General features: G+C 43.6%; 2 protein-coding genes across 2 annotated transcripts in view; one reads left to right on the forward strand and one right to left on the reverse strand.

Annotated features, from left to right (window-relative positions):
• Positions 1–1,985: 1,985 nt before the first annotated feature.
• Positions 1,986–10,164, reverse strand: SMIM4 (small integral membrane protein 4). The gene is made up of 3 exons (XM_027837222.1): positions 10,057–10,164; positions 4,768–4,959; positions 1,986–2,402 (listed from the first exon to the last, which is right to left on the reverse strand). Exons 2-3 carry the CDS (start codon positions 4,916–4,918, stop codon positions 2,338–2,340), a joined length of 216 nt encoding a protein of 71 aa, XP_027693023.1. The 5' UTR covers positions 4,919–4,959; positions 10,057–10,164; the 3' UTR covers positions 1,986–2,337.
• A 3,131-nt stretch (positions 10,165–13,295) lies between these two features.
• Positions 13,296–18,966, forward strand: part of NT5DC2 (5'-nucleotidase domain containing 2) — a 26,422-nt gene continuing 20,751 nt past the window's right edge. Inside the window, 4 exon segments of the mRNA XM_027836989.1 lie at positions 13,296–13,337; positions 13,339–13,690; positions 17,722–17,906; positions 18,246–18,320. Of these exon segments, the coding sequence (XP_027692790.1) occupies positions 13,296–13,337; positions 13,339–13,690; positions 17,722–17,906; positions 18,246–18,320 (654 nt within the window).

Raw genomic sequence — 18,966 nt, forward strand, 5'->3', positions numbered from 1 at the left:
TGTGCTGGAGGAGATGCAAAGTTTACATAAGACAAAGTCCTTCCCTTTACGGAGTCCATCATCCTGAAGGAAATAAGATGCAGCTGCAGAGAAGTATAATAAAATACACTCAATGCCGAGTGTAAAGCCAAAGGGTGTACAAGATCTGAGAGGGGAAACACTCTCACCTTGGCAAGGCTTTGTATCCCCCTTCCAGCTCCGCCGCTTCCTTCCGCTTCTGGACTTTACCGCGCCTGAGCTACTATCTTGCCCAGAACTCCCCTCAGCATCTGAGGCCTCCTCACTCTACAGCCTTCCTCTAGCCCTGCCGCCTTCTTATCCTAACATGTCCACCACGCTGGCCCCTATCTCTCGTTGGTGAGCTCTTCCCAGGGCCAGCCTTCACTCCCCTCCTGGCTGTGCTTCTCACTCTCCAGACTTTGACATCACGTCCTGCGAGGATGCCTCTCCCTCCCCTTCCCCTTCCCAACTTTTCAGCTCCCTTTGGTGTGCTTCGAGCTTGAGGACAGGGCAGGGCGTGGCTTTCTTTTTGCTCGTGTCGGTGTTCCCCATGTTTATGTGCCTGGTGCACAGTAAGGGATTATTGTAGTTATAGAGGCAGTTACCACATGAGATTTTAAGCCTTTAAGAAGAGCATAGATGAGAAAGAGTGAATAGTCTAGTCTGGCTGCAATATACTGTAAGGAGAGTGAAGTAATGAGATATGGCTGGAAAAGTGGGATGATGCCGATTGTGGAGAGCCTTGAATAACAAGCTAAGGAATGCAGACTTGACTCAAGCAATAGGGAGTCGCTCAAGATTTCTAAACAGAAGAATAACATGACCAGGCCAGTTATAAAGATGAGACTGGCAATGCATAAAGGACCTACAAGAAGACTACTACTTAGGTCAGGCAGGTAGAATAAAGGCCTGTACTAGGGAAAGTAGCAGTAGGAATAGAGAGGGTACAGATGTAAGAGATATGCGGAAGGCAGAATTGAGAAGAATTGATTTGAGGAAAAGGAAAGAGTCAAGATAACATCAAGGCACTGAACATGGGAGAAAACATCACTAACAGAAATGATGAAATATGAAGACAGAACAGATTTCAAGTCAAAGTCAAGAAGCATTAAAGTGCCTGCTATGTGCCACACATGCTAAGTGCTACAAAGAAAAGTAAGAGTCCCTGCCCAGAAGGAGTTTACAATCTAATGGGGAAGATAACAGGCAAATTATTATGAACAAACAAGATCTATTTGGGATAAATTCAAGATAATCTCAGAGGGAAGGCATGACCATTATAAGAGAATAGCCAAAGGCCTCCTGCAGAAGGTAGGATTTGAGCCTCAAAGGAGGCCAGGAAAACCAGGAGGTGGAGATGAGGAGAGAGAGTAACCTAGGCATGAGGGACATCTAGTAAAAAGACCTGGAGTCTTGTTGTACGCAAGAACAGCAAGAAGGCCAGTGGACTGTAAAATACCTGGAGATGAGGGGTAAGAAGGCTGGAAGTCCCCACCTCTCTTCTAGCCAGTTGGAGGGTAAGGATCCAGTACTCAGAAGCAGCCAGGACTAGAGGGCTACATCTGGGAGTAATCTGAACACAGGTGGTAGCTGGAGCTGTGAGAGTGAATGAGATTACCAAGGGAAAGAGTGTGGAGAGAGAAGAGATCATTAACTGTTTGAAGACTCAGTAAGTATGCAGCTGGTCTATTAAGCACCTGAACAGGAGTAAGGTGAAATAAGGCTGGACAGGTAGGTTAGAGTCAGAGTATGGAGGGCCTAGAATGCCAAGTCAAGAGGTTTATTTTATCCTTTTGGCAAAAGGGAACCACTATGGGTAGATCATGACTAAGATAAAGAAAACCCAAGAGTTTCCAGTAAGATGAAATGTTTAAAGATAGGTAGAAAGTAGGATTTTAATATGCAAAATATTTATCTGGCCCAGTTACTCTAAGGACAATCATACTTTATTTCTCCTCTTAAAAAAAGAACGCTGGTATCATGTATTTGTTTATGATTTAATTTATTTAAGATTTCAGCAAAAAGCAGTACTTTAAAATTATTGTTAATGACTAAAACATTCATTTAATTCAGTCTGCTCTGAAAACCCTCCTGAAGAATCCTTATACTGCTTTAGAAACACTAAAGTATGAAAATAGCTAGTTAGAAAACTCTTCAACACAGATGTTTTGTACAGGAGGTGAAGGATCTGTGATCTGGCCACAAGAGGGCTCCAAAGAATGGGCTTCTAACATGATGGAGGACCCACAAGTGGTAACATTTCACATTCACATTTGATTTAAAGTTAGTTCGGGCTACTTATTTTGTTGAAAACTAAGGCTCCATCATTCATGCTTCTCAAGATTCTTCTTCCAGCCTTCTCTGGTACTGTCTCTCTGACTGTTTCCTTCGATATACATCATCTGGGAAAAATAAAAATTCTGATTATTCTTTTGAAAAAACAGTTGAGAAGTGAAAAAAATTCTTCAAACTCAGAAGAGTTACAAATTAATGTTTACAAGGGCAATTGATTATTTCCAAACTACTAAAGGTTGGTCTCTATTCTATATAAAGATAAATTTAATTTTAATAAGGGCTCTGCATTATACCTTACATATTCAAAGATGACATCACTTAATAAGCATTTCTTGAGTAGCTACTTCGGTGTTGTGGGACAGAGAAGTTACAATGACTAACCTCACGGAGTTTATAGGCTAGCTGGAGATAGGAGACAATACAATAATACAATACAATATATAAAGTGCTAATTGATGACACCAAAGATAGGTTCCATTATAACAGAAAGGAAAGGGTAGTGATGGAGGGCTGGAGGATTTAGGAACCAGGGGACCCTGAAGGAGAAGCAGGATTTGCATAAGCATTTGGAAGTGTGAGTGATTCTGAGTGAGGGAAATAACTTTTGCTGGATCATCACATATGTCCTACCCCTAACTGTGGATGTTCCCCAATGAATGTTCTGTCCTGCACCCTTTTCCTTTTTCTCTCTCTGAACCTTGTCTCCTGGTAATCTTATTTCCCATGGGTTCAACTGTTATCTCTAAGCAGATGACTTTCAAAGATATAAATACAGACATAAACATAGATACAGAGTCCTAGTCTCTCTGCTGAGCTCCAGTCTTAAATCACCACCTGACTATTAGACATCGCCATCTGCATATCCAATAAGCATCTTGAAGTCAATACATGCAAAATGGAACTCATTATTCCACCACCCCCCCTTTCAACTATCCTGGTTCACAACCTCAGAATCATCAATTCTTCCCCTCTTCCTCATCCCTATTATCCAATCAATTGCCAGGTTTGTTGATTCTACCTCTTCGATCTTTTGCATTTGTTTCCTTGCCTACAATCACATGGCTATCACCTAGTTCAGGCCTCTATCCTTCTCATCTGGACTATTACAACAACTTTCTTTTTTTTTTTTTTTTTTAGGCAATTGGGGTTAAGTGACTTGCCCAATGTCACATAGCTAGTAAGTGTCAAGTGTTTGGTCTGAGGCAGGATTTGAACTCAGGTCCTCCTGACTTCAGGGCCGGTGCTCTATCCACCGTGCCACCTAGCTGCCCCCTACAACAGCTTTCTAACTGGACTCCCAGATTACAGTGGCTCCCCTCTCCAATCCATCCTCCAACCAGCTGCCAAAATAACCTTCTTAAAGCACAAATCTGACCAAGCCACTCCCCTGCTCAAGAAATTTCAAGAGCTTTCTGTTATTTCTAGAATAAAATTCAGACTTCTCAGCTTGGCATTTAAACCAGCCTTTTTTTCTAGGTTTAATGTACATTATTCCCCCTCATACACTCTACCCAAACTGGCCTATTTGTGGTGGGAATTTGGAAGCCTACTTTCCACCTCCATGCCTTTGCCCTGGCTAACCCCGTCCCTGGAAAGTGCTCCCTCCCCAGTCAGGCCACCTTTCCTCACTGCCTTATTAATGATGGCTTCTCCAATTATCATGTATATGCTTATTGGTTTACATGTTACATTCCTCCCAGTGAATGTAAGCTCTTTGAGGGCAAGATCTGCTTCATTCTTGTCTCATATTTATAGCACCTGCCATTGTGTCATGAACCCAAAAGGCACTTAATAAATGCTGCCTGGATTAATGAAACAGCACAGAGACAGTAAGGAGCATGACTAATTATGTGAGCAGGGAGGCACTAGCCTAATTAATTGGATCATGTGAACTACATAGTTGAAATGTGAAATGTGAAACTAACTCTACAACGTCGAAGGATGTTAGTATTAATCTGTGTACAAGGCAGGCCGAAAGTGTGGATATGGCCACATGTTATGTATTATTCAAGAATCATTTGTGTAGAGTCTCATGCAAACACTTCTGTAGACAAGAAGCAAAATAAATCAATAGAATAGAACACAATTCTGGATTGCATGATCCACGCAAGTTTAAAACCAGCTTTGAGCTGAGACTTTCAACTTTAGAATGACTAAAATCCTAGATTTGATTTTTAAAACACAATTTTCTATACCAGGGAACTGCTGCACAGGACTGGTGCTCTGAATTTTAAAAGGCAGGCGAGGCCCCACAAGACATCTGTGCTGTCTCAATTCCGGGAACACTTTGTTTCTCTTTGGTCTGACGGACTACCATGCATACAACTAGGTCTGTTATCATGGCCTGTTAAATGACAAATTATGAGCCACCCCAGAGCCTAATCCAGTAAATGCTTTGTAAATGCGATGGATCTGAATTTGAATGCTCAAACTAAAAGACACGTCCCCAGTACCATCTTTATGTCCACTTACAGAAGGTCTCCTGGCCAACTCGGACTTTGATCATAAACCACTCCATCGCTCCTCCCAGAACAAAGAAGAAAGGAAGAAACCTATAGACACCAAAGCGCTGTTGTCCAGGTACCCTCTGCAGAAGTCGCTTCACGTGTTTCCTTGTGAACATCTCCAAGGCGTCAGCCAGACTTCGTGGGAAATAAACTGAAACTATAGATGGAAAGCAAGATGTTGTGCAGCTCTTCCAGCAGCCTCAGCTTCTATTTTGTTCAGCTTTTCATTTACAGGGAGGCTCACTGATCCTGCCTCATGGCTCTTAAATGGGAACTCCCTCTGTAGAGCTTTCATGTTCACAAAACACTTTCAAGTCCCCAGAGGTTCCCAGAGGTTGCTGGTCCCACAGCTCCTCGATTTCAAAGACAAGACCCAAAGACAGGCCCCATTTCTCCTGACGACAAGTCTATCCACCGTACTGCTCTTTCTACAACACTAAAAGGCAATTCCTGAAACAAAAGGGTCTACTTTGTTTTGTTTTTTAAACCAGCACTAACAGAAATAACAGGGTGTTATAAAGAAGAGTGTCACTGTTTTCTGAGTCAGTTCAGCCCCATTTGGAGTATTCTGTTCAGTTCTGGGTACCATATTTTACAAAGGATACTGGGATATGTGGAACCAAAAGACAAAACTACATTGTGATTAACTCTATAACTAAGTAGCTACATGACCATGGCAAAGCTACAATCTCTTGGCCTCAGTTTCTTTGCTTACAATTTGGATTCTTCAGAGATTGTGGTATTCCATGATTTATAGCAACATATTGAGAAGAGTATGGATGTTAAAAACATAGAGGAATAATCAAATTGAAAGCAAAAGCCACTGAATTGAAAAATAAAATTAAACAGTTGTCAAGACAGATATAAACCCAGAAAGGTAAGCGGGCTGTTCACGTGACAGGAGTAAAGGATAACTAATGATCAGCCTGTTTTGCTCCAGTGCTATCCATGAAATGTCAAAAGGATCTGAAGGCCAGCTCTCAGTATGCTGAGATTTAGGAAAGGACGAGGACAGAGGAAGACAGAGGATGAGGACATAGACAGGTTGTGATGTGCATCATTAAAGGGAGAACCCACATTGATAAGTTTCCAGCTCCAAAAAAGAATCTGTCTCTCCACTGCCCATTGGGTCACCTATATGGATTATTTCTCACAGTTGAATATTCTATGATGACTTATAGCAACATTCATTAAAAAAAGAATATTAGTGTTTAAAAGATAGATTTTATCACAGAAATAACCAAACTGAAAACAAAAACCATTAAATTGAAAAATAAAACTGGTAGCTAGTTTTTTTGAAGGAAAAAAAAAACAATAAAATAGGCAAACTGTTAGCTAATTTGATAAAGTAAAAAGAGAAAAAATAAATTGCCAAATCAAAAGTAAAAAAGGAAAATTCATGATAAATTAAGAGAAACAGTTTGAAGCTCAATCATATGTCAGCAAACTATTAATAAATAAAATGGGTATTTATGAAATATAAAATATACAATATACAGATTAACAGGATACAGAATTTAAATAACCCAAACTCAGAAAAAGAAATTGAACAAGCCATCAAAAAAAAAACAAAAACACTAGAACTAGTTGGATTTACAAGAGCATTATATCAAACATTTAAAAAATTAATTTTAGAAACACAATCAGGATAACACAAGATTTAGCTGCTTCTACATTAAGGGACCACAGGGCATGGAATATAATATTCTGGAGGGCAAAGGAGATAGGATTACAACCAAGAATCACCTACCCAACAAAACTGAGTATAATCCTGCAGGGGACAAAATGGTCATTTAGTGAAATAGAGGACTTTCAAGCATTCTTGATGAAAAGACCAGAGCTGAATAGAAAATCTGATTTTCAAATACAAGACTCAAGTGGAACATGAACAGGTAAACAGGAAAGAGAAAATCATAAGAGACTTATTATGGTTGAACTGTTTACATTCCTGCATGGAAAGATGATATTTGTAACTCATGAGACCTCTGTCAGTATTAGGATAGTTGGAGGGGAAAAAAATTATATGTATGTATATATAGATATAGATAGATAGATAGATAGATAGATAGATAGAGGGCACAGGGTGAGTTGAAAATGAAGGGGTCAGATCTGGAGAATAAAATTAAGGGGTGAGAGAGGATTATACTAGGAGAAGGAGAAAGGGAGAAGTAGAATGGGGTAAATTATCTCACAAAAAAACAGAAAAGAAAAGGGCCTTACAGTGGAGGAGAACCGGGGGAAGGTGAGAGGAAATGAGTGAATCTTTTTCTCATAGGATTTGACTTAAGGAGGGTAGAATGTAGAAGGTATAAATATATATGTAAATATAATGTATAATGTATAAAGTAGAATGGGGTTAATTATCTCATAAAAAATAACTTTAATATTACAAAAACTGTTTTCAAAAAGAGAGAATGCATCCTACCAACCACCTCCTATGAGATAAATATAATCCTGATGCCTAATCAGGGAGAGATAAAGCAGAGAAAGAAAAATATAGACCAATATCTCTAATGAATGGCTACGCAAAAACATAGAATAAAATATTAGCAAGAGGTTAAAACAGATTAAAAAGATACAATATTATTACAGGAATTGATTCATACTACAAATGCAGGGTTGGTTTAAAACTAGGAAGACTAGAAACATAATCAACTGTGTGAAAAATGAAAAACAGTAAAAATCTCATCTATATAAAAAAAAATTAAGAAGTAAAGGAATAAATGGACCTTTCTTTAATATGGTAAATTGTATCTAAAACCAAGAGCAATCATTATCTATCATGGAGAAAAACTAACAGCCTCTCAGATTAGGATATTCTTTGCCACCATTATTATTTGATATAGTCCTAGAAATGCTAACTATTGTAGTATGAAAAAAATTAAGCATGGGCAAAAAACCAAAATTGTTACTTTTTGCAGATACTATAATAATTTACTCAGGGCACCTAGAGATTCAACTAAAAAACAACTGAAACAAAAACTTCCGTAGAGTAGCAGGCTATAGAATAAACACAGATATCAACTTTTTTATATATTAACAACAAAATCCAGCAGCAAGAAATAGAAAAATGAAATTCCATTTGAAATAATGAGAATGTATAAAATACAAGTCTACCTAACCAAGGTTAATTATATAACCACTGTAATTATGTAAATTATATAAATACATCTACAAAACATTCTTCCCAGAAATAAAGAGTTAAATAATTGTTGGACCATGCCAATATAATAAAAATGACAATAGTACTCAAATTTATTTATTCAGTGCCATGCCAATTGAATTACCAAAGGGTTACTCTATAGAGCAAGAAAAACTTCATTAGAGTATCAGTCTATAGAATACACACATAGATATCAACTTTTTTGCTTCCTACCTCTTAGCAAAGAGGAGATGGTCAGTAGGTAGAGAATGACATACATTTTCAGACACAACCAATGTATGAATTTGTTTTGCTTAACTATACTTATTTGAAACCAAGAAGGGAGTTGGTGGGAATTGTGAGGAGTGGGGTAAGCAGGCAGGAAAGAGAGACAAGAGATGAAAAAAGAACATCAATGAAACATTTTTAAAACACACAAAAGAAAACAGAAGTTCAGAAGGGGCACAGATAAGCAGGGTAATGTTGGTACCACCTTGTTAAATTTTATGTATATTTTTTAAAAGAAACTATAATATTCAGTTTTATATACAGTCTTCTTTTTCTGTTCTTCATATGGAAATGTTCGTTTTTATTGATGCTTATCAAGTTCATTTTTTAAAAATAAGATGGATTTTTATTTCAGGAAGAAGACTAGGATTACTGTGAAAGTGAAGTATGATTTTCCAACAGCAATACAGACTACCCTTTGCTTAATCAGGGAGGCAGCTTGGTTTTGAGCTCAGTAGGGGGAAGGTACGAGTTCAAATTCTATTTCAAATACATACTGCCTCTTTGACCTGGGGCAAGTAACTTAATCTCTCAGCTTCAGCTCTCTCATCCTTAAAATGGAGCCAATAGCACCTAACTCACAGGCACATCACGTAACCCTGCTCTCCTCAGTTTTCTTAGCTGTAAAATGAGCTGGAGAAGGAAATGGCAAACCACTCTTTTTGCCAAGAAAACCACAAACGGGGTAACAAAGGGTCAGACAGGTCACAGGGCTGTTGTGAGGATCAAACGATAAGCACTTCAAAAACCCCCATATAGCTTAAAACTGTATCACTTAACACTGCTCAGCTCATTGTACACATATATATGTGTATATATATAGAACTCGGTCCAGATTAGTGGGAATAAGTAGTTCCCCTGAAGTGGTCTCATTATTCGAATTAGCGCTGCATATTTCCATTAGGCTGGAACCAATTGCTATATGCCCACCTTCGAGGAGTCATCAATCAACTTAGCAGTACCGGGTCCTAAAAATTACCCAAAAAGTTACTAAATTTTTAGTAAAAAAAAAAAAATTACTAAAATATACATGGGGACAAAGAAGAGGCCTAACCAAAGTACTCTAGTAAAGTCTGATTTAGAGGGGAGTCCCAAGATAAAGGTGCACAGGATGGGTGGGTGGTTATTTCAATGACATCACACACCCACTGGAACACTGGAGGTCACTTTCAGTTGGGGGCCATCCAAGACGGCTTCATAGAGGGGGTGCCATCTGACAGAGGTCTTAAAGCAAAGGAAAGATTCCAAAAGGGCAGCCCTCTGAGTGCATCCTGGGCATGTGAATGCATGCACAACAGGGGAAAGGAGAGAATGAGACCAGGGAAGAAGGGGCTGGCAGCTGCCCGGCTCGGCTGAGACAGTGTCCCAATAAGGACCCTGCCGTCGGACTCAGGGGTGTCCCAGCCCCCGTGGGATGAGCCTGTCAGAGACGCCAGGGATTCCAGCACCGGCGTGGAGAGGTCAAGCGTCCTTCGGGGTTCTGGTGTCGTGAAAACATGACCTAGGGTCAAACCCTGGCTCTGTCACCTCCTACCTGTGTGACCACGAGCAGGTCACTGTTAACCTCTCTCAGCCTCAGTTTCCCTATCGGTAGGACAAAGGGGTTGGGCAGACGCTTCGTTAAAGGCTCTGACCCTAAGAAGAGGCTGCTCCCCGGGGCTGGAAGGGCCAAGGTGCCGGCGGGACAAGAAAAGCAGCGCCGAGCCTCCGGGCCCCGGAAGCGGGAGGAGAAGGGCCGGGCTACCTTCCGCCAACGCCTCGCAACACCAGCCAACCGGGGCTCGGCGCGCCTGGCTCCCGAAGCCCTGGCCCGCAAGCCCTCACCTGAGGAGGCCGGGCGGACAGTCCGCGACAACGGCCCCGAGCTCTGCAGGAAAGGCCGACGCCTCGTGGGGGGGTGCCGGGAAACTGGGCGGGGAAAAGGCCCAGCCCCAGCGGACAGAACGGAAGTGGGAAACTAAGGGCAGGGGCTTCAGGGAGGAGGAGGAGCTAGCGAGAAAGGGGCGGGGCTATGGCAGGAGAAGGAGAGCAACCAAGCAGGAGCGAGACTGAGCTAGGCTAACGGAAGGGCTGAGACCGGAGAAAGGGACGGATAGAGCAGAACGGAGGAGCTAGGGCAGAAGGGGAAGGATAGAGGTAGAAAAGGGGCGTGCCTAGAGCAGGAGGGGTGGGGCTACGGCAGAAGGGGCGAGCCCAGAGCAGTAGGGGCGGGATTGAGGCAGGAAGCAGGGGTCGAGGCAAAAGAAAGGGACCGGCCTAGAACATGAGGGGGCGGGGTTACGGCAGAAGGGGCGGGGATTGGGAGCTGGAGGGTTGAAGTAGGGGCGGGAGGGGGAGCTAGAGTGGGAAAGGGGCGGGGCTATGGCAGGAGGCGAGCACCCGAGAGAAGAGGCAGGTCTGAGCTAAGCCAAGGGAAGGGCTGAGGCTGGAGAAAGGGATGGATAGAGCAGAATGAAGGAGCTAGGGCAGAAGGGGCGGGATTGAGGTAGGAAGCGGGGGACCGGGGCAGGAGAAAGAGACAGAGGGGCGGGGTTTCGGCAGAAGGGGTGGGGTTGAAGTAGGATAAGGGAGGAGCTGAGGATGGCTGGAGAACGAATGGTCTGGAGAATTGGGAAGTGAGTCTACTAGCGTTTATTAAGTGCTACATGCCTGGCGCTGTGCAAATTACTGAGGATACAAAGAAAGGCAAGAGACAGTCCCAGCCCTCAAGAAGCTCATAGTTTAATGAGAAAGACCACATACCAACAGCTATGTACATGCAAGATCTATACAACGTAAAGAGTGGGTGGGACTGAGCTGGGATGGGATTTCAGAAACCTTGTGCTTCGGTTCTGGGCAGAACTTAGGACCGTTAGGCTTCCTATAGGAAAGAACCATCTTTTCACTGCTCTACCTGCACGCTTTCGACCAACCATCAAGTATTTGTTAAACGCCTACTAGACGTCGGGTACTAAGCTGGGTACTGGAGATACAAGGGCAAAAAGGAAACAGTCCCTGCCCTCAAGAAGCTTTTACTCTATCAGAAAAGACAAAAGTTTTAGACTTTTGGGTCACCCTGTACAAAGTATATACAAGGCAAATAGAGGAGGGGGAGGCAGAGAGACAGAGAGGCACAAGCAATTGGAAGGGTCAAGAACTTCTTTGTGTAAGTAGTGCTTGAGCTGAGTCTTGAAGGAAACCAAGGATGCTAACAGCAGGGATGGTGAGGGAGTATATTCCAGAATAGATGTTAGCCAGTGCAAAAGTGTGGAGTCGGGAAGCGGAGGTAAGAAGAAGAGTAAGAAAGCCAGATTGGCAGAGTAGGAGGGAGTGCAAGGTGATGAAAAGAATCAAGTCACAATCAGAAGACCTGGGTTCAGTTCACAGGGTTTAACACTTACCTAGCTGTGTGACCTTTGGCTTAAGATCACTTAAGCTCTCTTGCCACTGATCCTTTGATTGGAAAATGATGAGTATACCAAATACTTAAGGGGATCATTATGGGGAAAGCACCTTTGTAAATCTTAAAGCCAGTGGAGGAGCAATCCTGTAAGAATTCTGAAGAGGAAAGTTATAAACCACTTTGGAGTAGTGGAAAGAGCACTAGGACTGATACCTGGGTTCTGATCCCCAATCTGCCATTAATTTTTTGTGTCATCTTGGGCTTTTCCCTGTCAGGGCCTCAGTTTCCCAACCAATTGGTTTGATTTCAGTGTGAGAAAATCACCTTAGCTGATGGTGGAAGTGCAGGAGAAAAGTGAGCCTCAGAGACATTCTTTTTCCAGCTTTTTCTCTGTTTACCAAGATCTATAGAAATGACATTCTGTGGGTGGCAAAATTGGCAAAATAAGTTCAGAGATGAAGTTTGAGAGGAAGAAACTAAATGCTAATCCCTGTGTCCCTAATGGCCTCAAGAGCTCCCACAACAAACAATGCTCTTACCCTTAACAAAGTAAGCAACATAAATTCCTTTTTTCTGTGTGTTTGTTTACTCAGTGTTCTCATGCCTTTGCATGTATGCCTTTGCATATTTTCCCCAGTGCAAAGTGTGTGGTGTATACCCAATGGCACGTACACCTAGCAGCGGGGAATCATGTAGCTAAATCCCATTGTATTGCCAGGCATCCGGTGCAGCATCACAGATGCTTTTTGATGGAAATGTTTTGAATGAAGGGTGACCAGCATAGTCCAGCAGAAGCAGAGCAAAGAAAAGGCACATCAAAGTGACTCTGAGAACACTTTAAAAGAACATAAATAAATGCAGACACAATAGAATGTATGTTAGAGGTTTAAAAAAAAAAAAGTGTCTAGGGCTACTTAAGGAAGTCAATAGGTTCCACGCTAGGAAGGGGATAGTTGGTGGAGATGGGATATTTCATTACATAGTAAGCCCTATATAAATGTTAGTTATTGTTATTCTATATTATCATTACTAACGAACCAATTCTGGACTTTATAACTCGTGAAGCAACAGACCAAAGAGAGCCAGGACCGGAGCCTTTTCCAAAAGAGGATTAAGTCGGCCTAACTCTAAAATCCCTTCTCTTAGATTGTAATTTAAAGGCAGGGACTGTTATCGTAGTCTGTGTTCTCGGGCACAGAGCCTTACGCGCATTCGAGCCGCTTTCATGGGTGCAGGTCAAACCGAACTGAATTGCATTCCGCCTCACGGATGTTGTGACCTTGCTGTTGTGAAGTCAAGCTAGTAGCTTTAAGTCTCACTGGCGGCGAGGTGACAGCAGCTGCAGTTAGAATCTGCCCGATTCCATTCAACTAGTTTCCTGGACTCCTATTGTGTCTCAAGCCTGGTAGGAGAGCTCGGGGCCATGGCGCCCTCCGACGAGGCAATCGGCTGGCTAGCCGGGGCTGTGCGAGAACACTGGCTCCTGGTCTTGCTGCTAGTATCCGGTCCCCGCCGCCCGTCGTGTCCACTCCCTCTTTCCCGTCTCAAATGGGCGGGGGCCTTGGAGGGGTGAGAGGGGACCGCAGCCCCTCCCCAGCAATCAGCACCTGGCCAGGAGCCCCGGCCATTGGCCGACTGGAAGGCCGGCACGGCAGCCATTGGCTGGCCGCACTAAGGAAACATGCGGCCGCTGCGGACTAGAGCACAGCTGGCGGGGCCGAGGGCAGGAGCCGGAGCGGGAGCTTGGCCGGGAAGCGGGTCACCGGGCAGAGGGAATGGCCGGCGCGGGACTTCGAGCGGTGGGGTGCCGCTGGTTACGGCTCCGAAGAGACGATGTCCCCGGCTGGCAGCGAGCTGCTGCTGCCTCCTCCTGCCAAGGCTGCGGTCCCTCGGTCCCCGGCCCCGCCTGTGCAGGCTCCTCCAGCCCCGGCGCCCACTGTCCCGTCGCCAGCGCCTCCTACTCTTTCCCTGACGGGGTTGCCCAGCGTAGTGCCGTCCCAGCCCCTGCCGCCCAGTCTCCCGAGCCCAGCGCCTACCTGTGGTCTAGGTACCGGGAGATGAGGAAGCTGGTGCACGGTAAGAGTAGGGATAGGTAGAATTTTGGAGGGCAGAAGGACAGACTGCACTGGACCGAGAAGCAGGAGACCTACTGCATTCTCGTCTTGGCGCTGCCAGGATTCGCCGGGTGGTCTTGGGCAAATCTCTTTGCGTCTCAATGTCCTCATCTGTAAAATGAGGGGGTTGGATTGGTATAGCTTTCACAGGCCCCTTTCAAAGATGACATAGGTCACAAAGCATCCCTAGGGGAAGAGGCTTTGCCATCTGCCTTTGGGGAAGATGCCACAGGTGACTGTATCTCCATGGTCCACTCCCTGTCTACATAGTAGGATTGGGGACGATTTAAGGAGGAATGCTTCCCCAAGACTGTGTGCTCCAAATAGTCAGGGTAGGCTGGGATCGGGCACAGGGCTTCCAGAATAGCTACCTACTCTCTCCACTATTCTAAGCCTCAGCGCTCCCCCCCACCACCCCCAAGGTACACCAGATCTACAAGTAGTCACGAATCCCTCAATGACCTCCCCACAAAAAACTTCTTTAGGGCCCATCAGAGACAGAGAGCTGCTCCCTTTCTCCCCATCTCCTCCCCCCCCACCCAGGGTCTCTGGGAAAACAGGACTGCACACAAATGATTCACTGTAGATCCTGATGGGATAAACTAAAGCCAGAGGATTAAAGGTGAAGGTACTGTTTTACAGGTAGTATAACCTGGCTGCTCTTATAGGCAAATCTAGGAATTATCCTGATTTTTGTTTAGCCTCGAATTTTGGCAAGCCTTCTCTTTCCAATCTTTTGTAAGGGGACAGGGTCATATATTTGTGTACTTTAATCTCTTTCTGAAACTTCTTTTGTAGACATCCTTTGTAGAAAAGGGATGATGGTGAAGGTCTGAGCCCCTAGAATAAACATAGCCAGATTTAATTTTGTTTTGACCTAAGAATTTACTCTTGCCACGTACAAGTGAATTTGAAGTTTGCTCCTGGTTGTCTGATACCCTGCTTAGCATAATATCATCCTGAGATTAACCTGTTAATAAGAACACTGACTTTAAACATGAGTTAGTTTTTTTTAACCTAGCATTATACCCCTAATCCGGAAAACCCAGTTTCCAGTTATTCAACTCAAGTCAACCAACTATTCTCCCTCCCAGTTTTAGCCTATCTTCTCTCACCAAACTATCTAATAGCCATCTGGAACATGTCTAGGTACAAAAAGAATTGATAGATATCTATAAGACATTTGGGGAAGCTGTTGGCAAGAAGAATGAGGGCTGTGTCTAGAGGCTGACACTTGCTGCCAGGTAAATATATAGAGGAGCTGCTACTGCAGTCTGAAAAGAAGCTGACCCTGGCTATGGACCTGGGATAAATTGATTTAGTGACCTAGAAGTGAGGCTGAGGCTGATTAAATGCTATTATTGGTTCAAGCCATTCAGAGATGCAAATGTTGCACCTTTCCTTATTAATGCCTGATTCCTAGAGCAGAACCCTTCTACCATCCCCTTTAGATCCAAGCAGAATCAGATTCAGAATCCAGTCCACCTCTTGAAAGACTACTTGTGTGACCTTGGACAACCTCTGGGACAATTTCTTTCTCCCCTCTTGCCCATTTCCCTGTAAGATTCAATTTATCATTTAAGTGCCTGTCTCATACAAGACCATGTTCTAGGGCTGAGGTTACAAAGACAAGAAACATGAAATGGTCTGACCTCGAGGGGCTTACATTCTACTGGGGGACACTGTATGTATGCGGACAAACAAGTACAAAAGAATTTGAGGAGAGAGAGAGCATTAATACCTGGTAGGTCAAGGAGGGCTTTGAGGAAGAGATAGTTTCTGAGCTTCCTTGAAGGAAGATAAGGATTCTGAGGAGCAGAGATGGAGATGGGATAGTGACCTTATGTCCCTCACAGGGGTAGGACTCCAGTGATACATGAAGGTACTCTGGAAGTATAGACTGTCACAGATAAAAGAGGATTTCCGTTATTTTAACAGCTAAGGCTTCCACACTGAATTTGGTTTGGAGCTCATGGGGAAAGGAGAGTAGAATGAATGTGTGATACACTAAGTGTTCCCAGCTCAGTGGCCATGCCAGCATAGCCAAGACTGGCATCCTGTGGTACCATTCTGGACCAGTTGAGGCATTTCACACCATTCCTTACAGAGTACAGCCAGGTAGCTTTTTTTGGTAAAGCTTCACGAGCCTGCTAGAGGGGCCCAATACGAGAACTGGGCTGGAGAGGAAGAAGCATGTCTCACCCAAACTCACCCCATTCCACATTGCTTAAGATATGTCCTAATTAAACCTCAAAGACGTATAAATGTGTTGCAATTGGAATGGTTTTGTTTATGACTCTTTAACTGAAAGACTTTGGAGGGGGAGGGGGAACAAAAAAGACTTTGAGTCTTTTTCCTTTAATGCCCTCAAGAATACAGCGCTGAGTGTAGCCAGCCCTTTCTCCTTAGAAGTACAGATGTAGTAGAAATGTTTGTGCCCTAAGCCCTGAGAGCCATGTTTGATTCAACTACAATGAAGGGAACAAATATTTCAATCTCTGAAATACATGTAGGTAACATAAACTTCTCAACTAGGCTTAGAGAAGATCCTGCCCCCACCAAGTCAAACTTTTGGACCAACACACACTTAAACTACTGTAAGCCAAAGTTAACATCTTAGAACAAGTTTGCAAGTGTAGGTATAAGTGCTATATGATATAAGATCCAGAGCTGGGGTATCTGGTGGACAAGTGAATAGAAGAGCTATCTACCTCTTAGGACTGAACCTTGTTACATTTCAGTAATCCGTTTTACCTAAACAAGCTTATCAGCCACGTCATCTATCTTTTTTTTCTTATGTCTTATTCATGTTGAATAGCAAATTAATGAAAAAGTAGTTTAGTACTTATTATGTGCCAGGCACTGTGCTGAGTAAGCGCTGGAAATTTGACCTTACACACAGCTCTGTGACTGAGCCACAGGCAAGAGAAAACGAAACACCCATTGCCCAAGCAGCTTACAAATGAGGCTTTATACAAACCAAGCTTTTGGCTACATCACTGTGTGTCTTTGGACCCCAGGGGGCAAAAGCTTCCTATAGTGTCCATCTGGGGACTGGGAAAAGAGCCAGATTGCCATCTCTTAGGGAGAGATGGGAGGGAGGGCCTGAGTAATAGTTCAGCAAAGCCAGGCATCCATCTCTCACAAACACACCTACTGACTTAATTAGCAATGTTCTTGGCCAGCCTGGATACAGGGAAATGTGGTCAGCAGGGGATCTGGCAGGCTCTTAGAAGAAAATCGAATTAGAGGAGACTGTCTTGCCAGCCACTCACCTCCATCCACACTCTGGAAGTCCTACCTGTTAAATACCACTTCAGCCCTGCATGCACTACCTCCAGGGGATTAGGGAAGCCAGATGGGAGAGAAATAAGGACACAGACCAGAAAGACTAAATCAGGCTGCAGAATAATGACAAACAGTGCTGCTCTTGACTTCTTGGAGGCTGGGGGCATGGAGTACAAAAGATGGGGTGGGGAGTGGAAGGAGGTCTATGTGGATCCAGAGCCTGTTCAAACAATGCCAACAAAACTAAGCAAGTATTTGAAAGTGCTTCAGCCAGGAGGGACCCCAGAGGCGCTCTGGGTTTGGTCCCAAATTATGAGAAAATTAGAGCCACCTACTTTATCCTGATTAGGGGGAAGTGAAGGTCAAATGATGACAGGTATTTGGGAGGATTAGATGAACCAATGAGCCATTAACCATGTGGCTGTTCAGCACATTTTGATTCTGAAGGCCACAAAACAGGTAAGCTTGACTATCCTTTAATTAGTTTGCTAATTCTTAGCATCCATCTTAGAGGTAGAAAAAAAACCTATTTAAATGTTGGGGCAGGATCAAGAAGGGACTGAGTGGGTATTGTTGGCAGGTTTATAAATGTATCTTTCTGGAAGAGGCAGGAGAAACTGGGGGATGGAGTGAGGTAGGAATTAAATAGTCCTAAACCCCACCCTTCTCAAAAGTTCAAACACCATGTTTCCTCCTTTCTTGCAGACCTCCTTCCTCCTGAAGTCTGTAATCTCCTTAACCCAGCTGCGATCTATGCCAACAATGAGATCAGCCTGGGGGATGTGGAGGTGTACGGATTTGACTATGACTATACCTTAGCTCAGTACTCTGATTCGTTGCACTCCATGATTTTCAACGCAGCCAGAGAGATCCTAATACAGCAGTATAAGGTAAAAACACTGATAGAGATTTCTCTCTCTGTCTCTCTTTCTCGTGCCCCAGCCAGTATGCAGCTCTGTATTTCCCCTATCCATAAAGGTCCACAGTGCCCTCCTTGTGCACTCAGATATGGTAATCAAGGTTGCAAAACAGTACCTGGATTCTGGTCCCAATGTCTGCCTCCCTGGGTGAAGGCAGCACCCTGCTCACCCTTTGCCTTTGCCCTCCGCCTCTTCCCCTATGGTTACAGTGGGACAAAACATGGCTCCATCTCAACCTATTTGTATTTAGGCTGTTGAAGTTGTTGTTTCAGACTCATGCTTTGTCTGCTAACCACTCTCCCCATACAGTACCCAGGAGAAATCCGAAAATATGATTACATCCCCGATTTCGCCATTCGAGGCCTACATTACGATGTGCAAAAGGTGAGTAAGGAGAGGTTATGCAACTTCCATGAGGTTCTGGAGAACAAAGCTTGGCCCCTGGAGTCCGAAGAGATCAGAGTTTAGATTCCATCTCTGAAACTTGCTTGTTGTGTGACTATGGGCAAGATATGAGCAACCTCTCTGTGCCTCGGTCTTTTCATCTGTATGATGAGAATAATACCCATAGTATCTACCTCCCAGGGCTGTTCTACAGATCAAATAAGATTTTACATATACATATAAAATGAACTTTGCAAAATTTAAAATTAGATATAGAGATATACAGGTATACAGGCATATAGAGATACATATGTGTGTGTACTTCATTATGTTATCGTCATCATCATCACCATCATCATGTTATCATCATCATCATCACCATCATCATCATCACCATCATCACCATCATCATCATCATCATCATCATCATCATCATCATCATCATTCTCCTCCCCACATTTTACTGACAACCAGTTTAGGAACTTTTCTGGAGCCTAGGTAGCATACATCTTGGAATTGAATGTGCAGTGTGATAAGAATGGTCTTACGGTACTTTTCCTATCTGGAATCTTCCAGATCTTGCTAGGTATATATATGTCTGTGTGTGTGTGTGTGTGTGTGTGTGTGTGTGTGTGTGTGTGTGTGT

This window comes from Vombatus ursinus, unplaced genomic scaffold, assembly GCF_900497805.2.
Source record: "Vombatus ursinus unplaced genomic scaffold, bare-nosed wombat genome assembly UNPS02014820.1, whole genome shotgun sequence".
NCBI lineage: Eukaryota > Metazoa > Chordata > Mammalia > Diprotodontia > Vombatidae > Vombatus > Vombatus ursinus.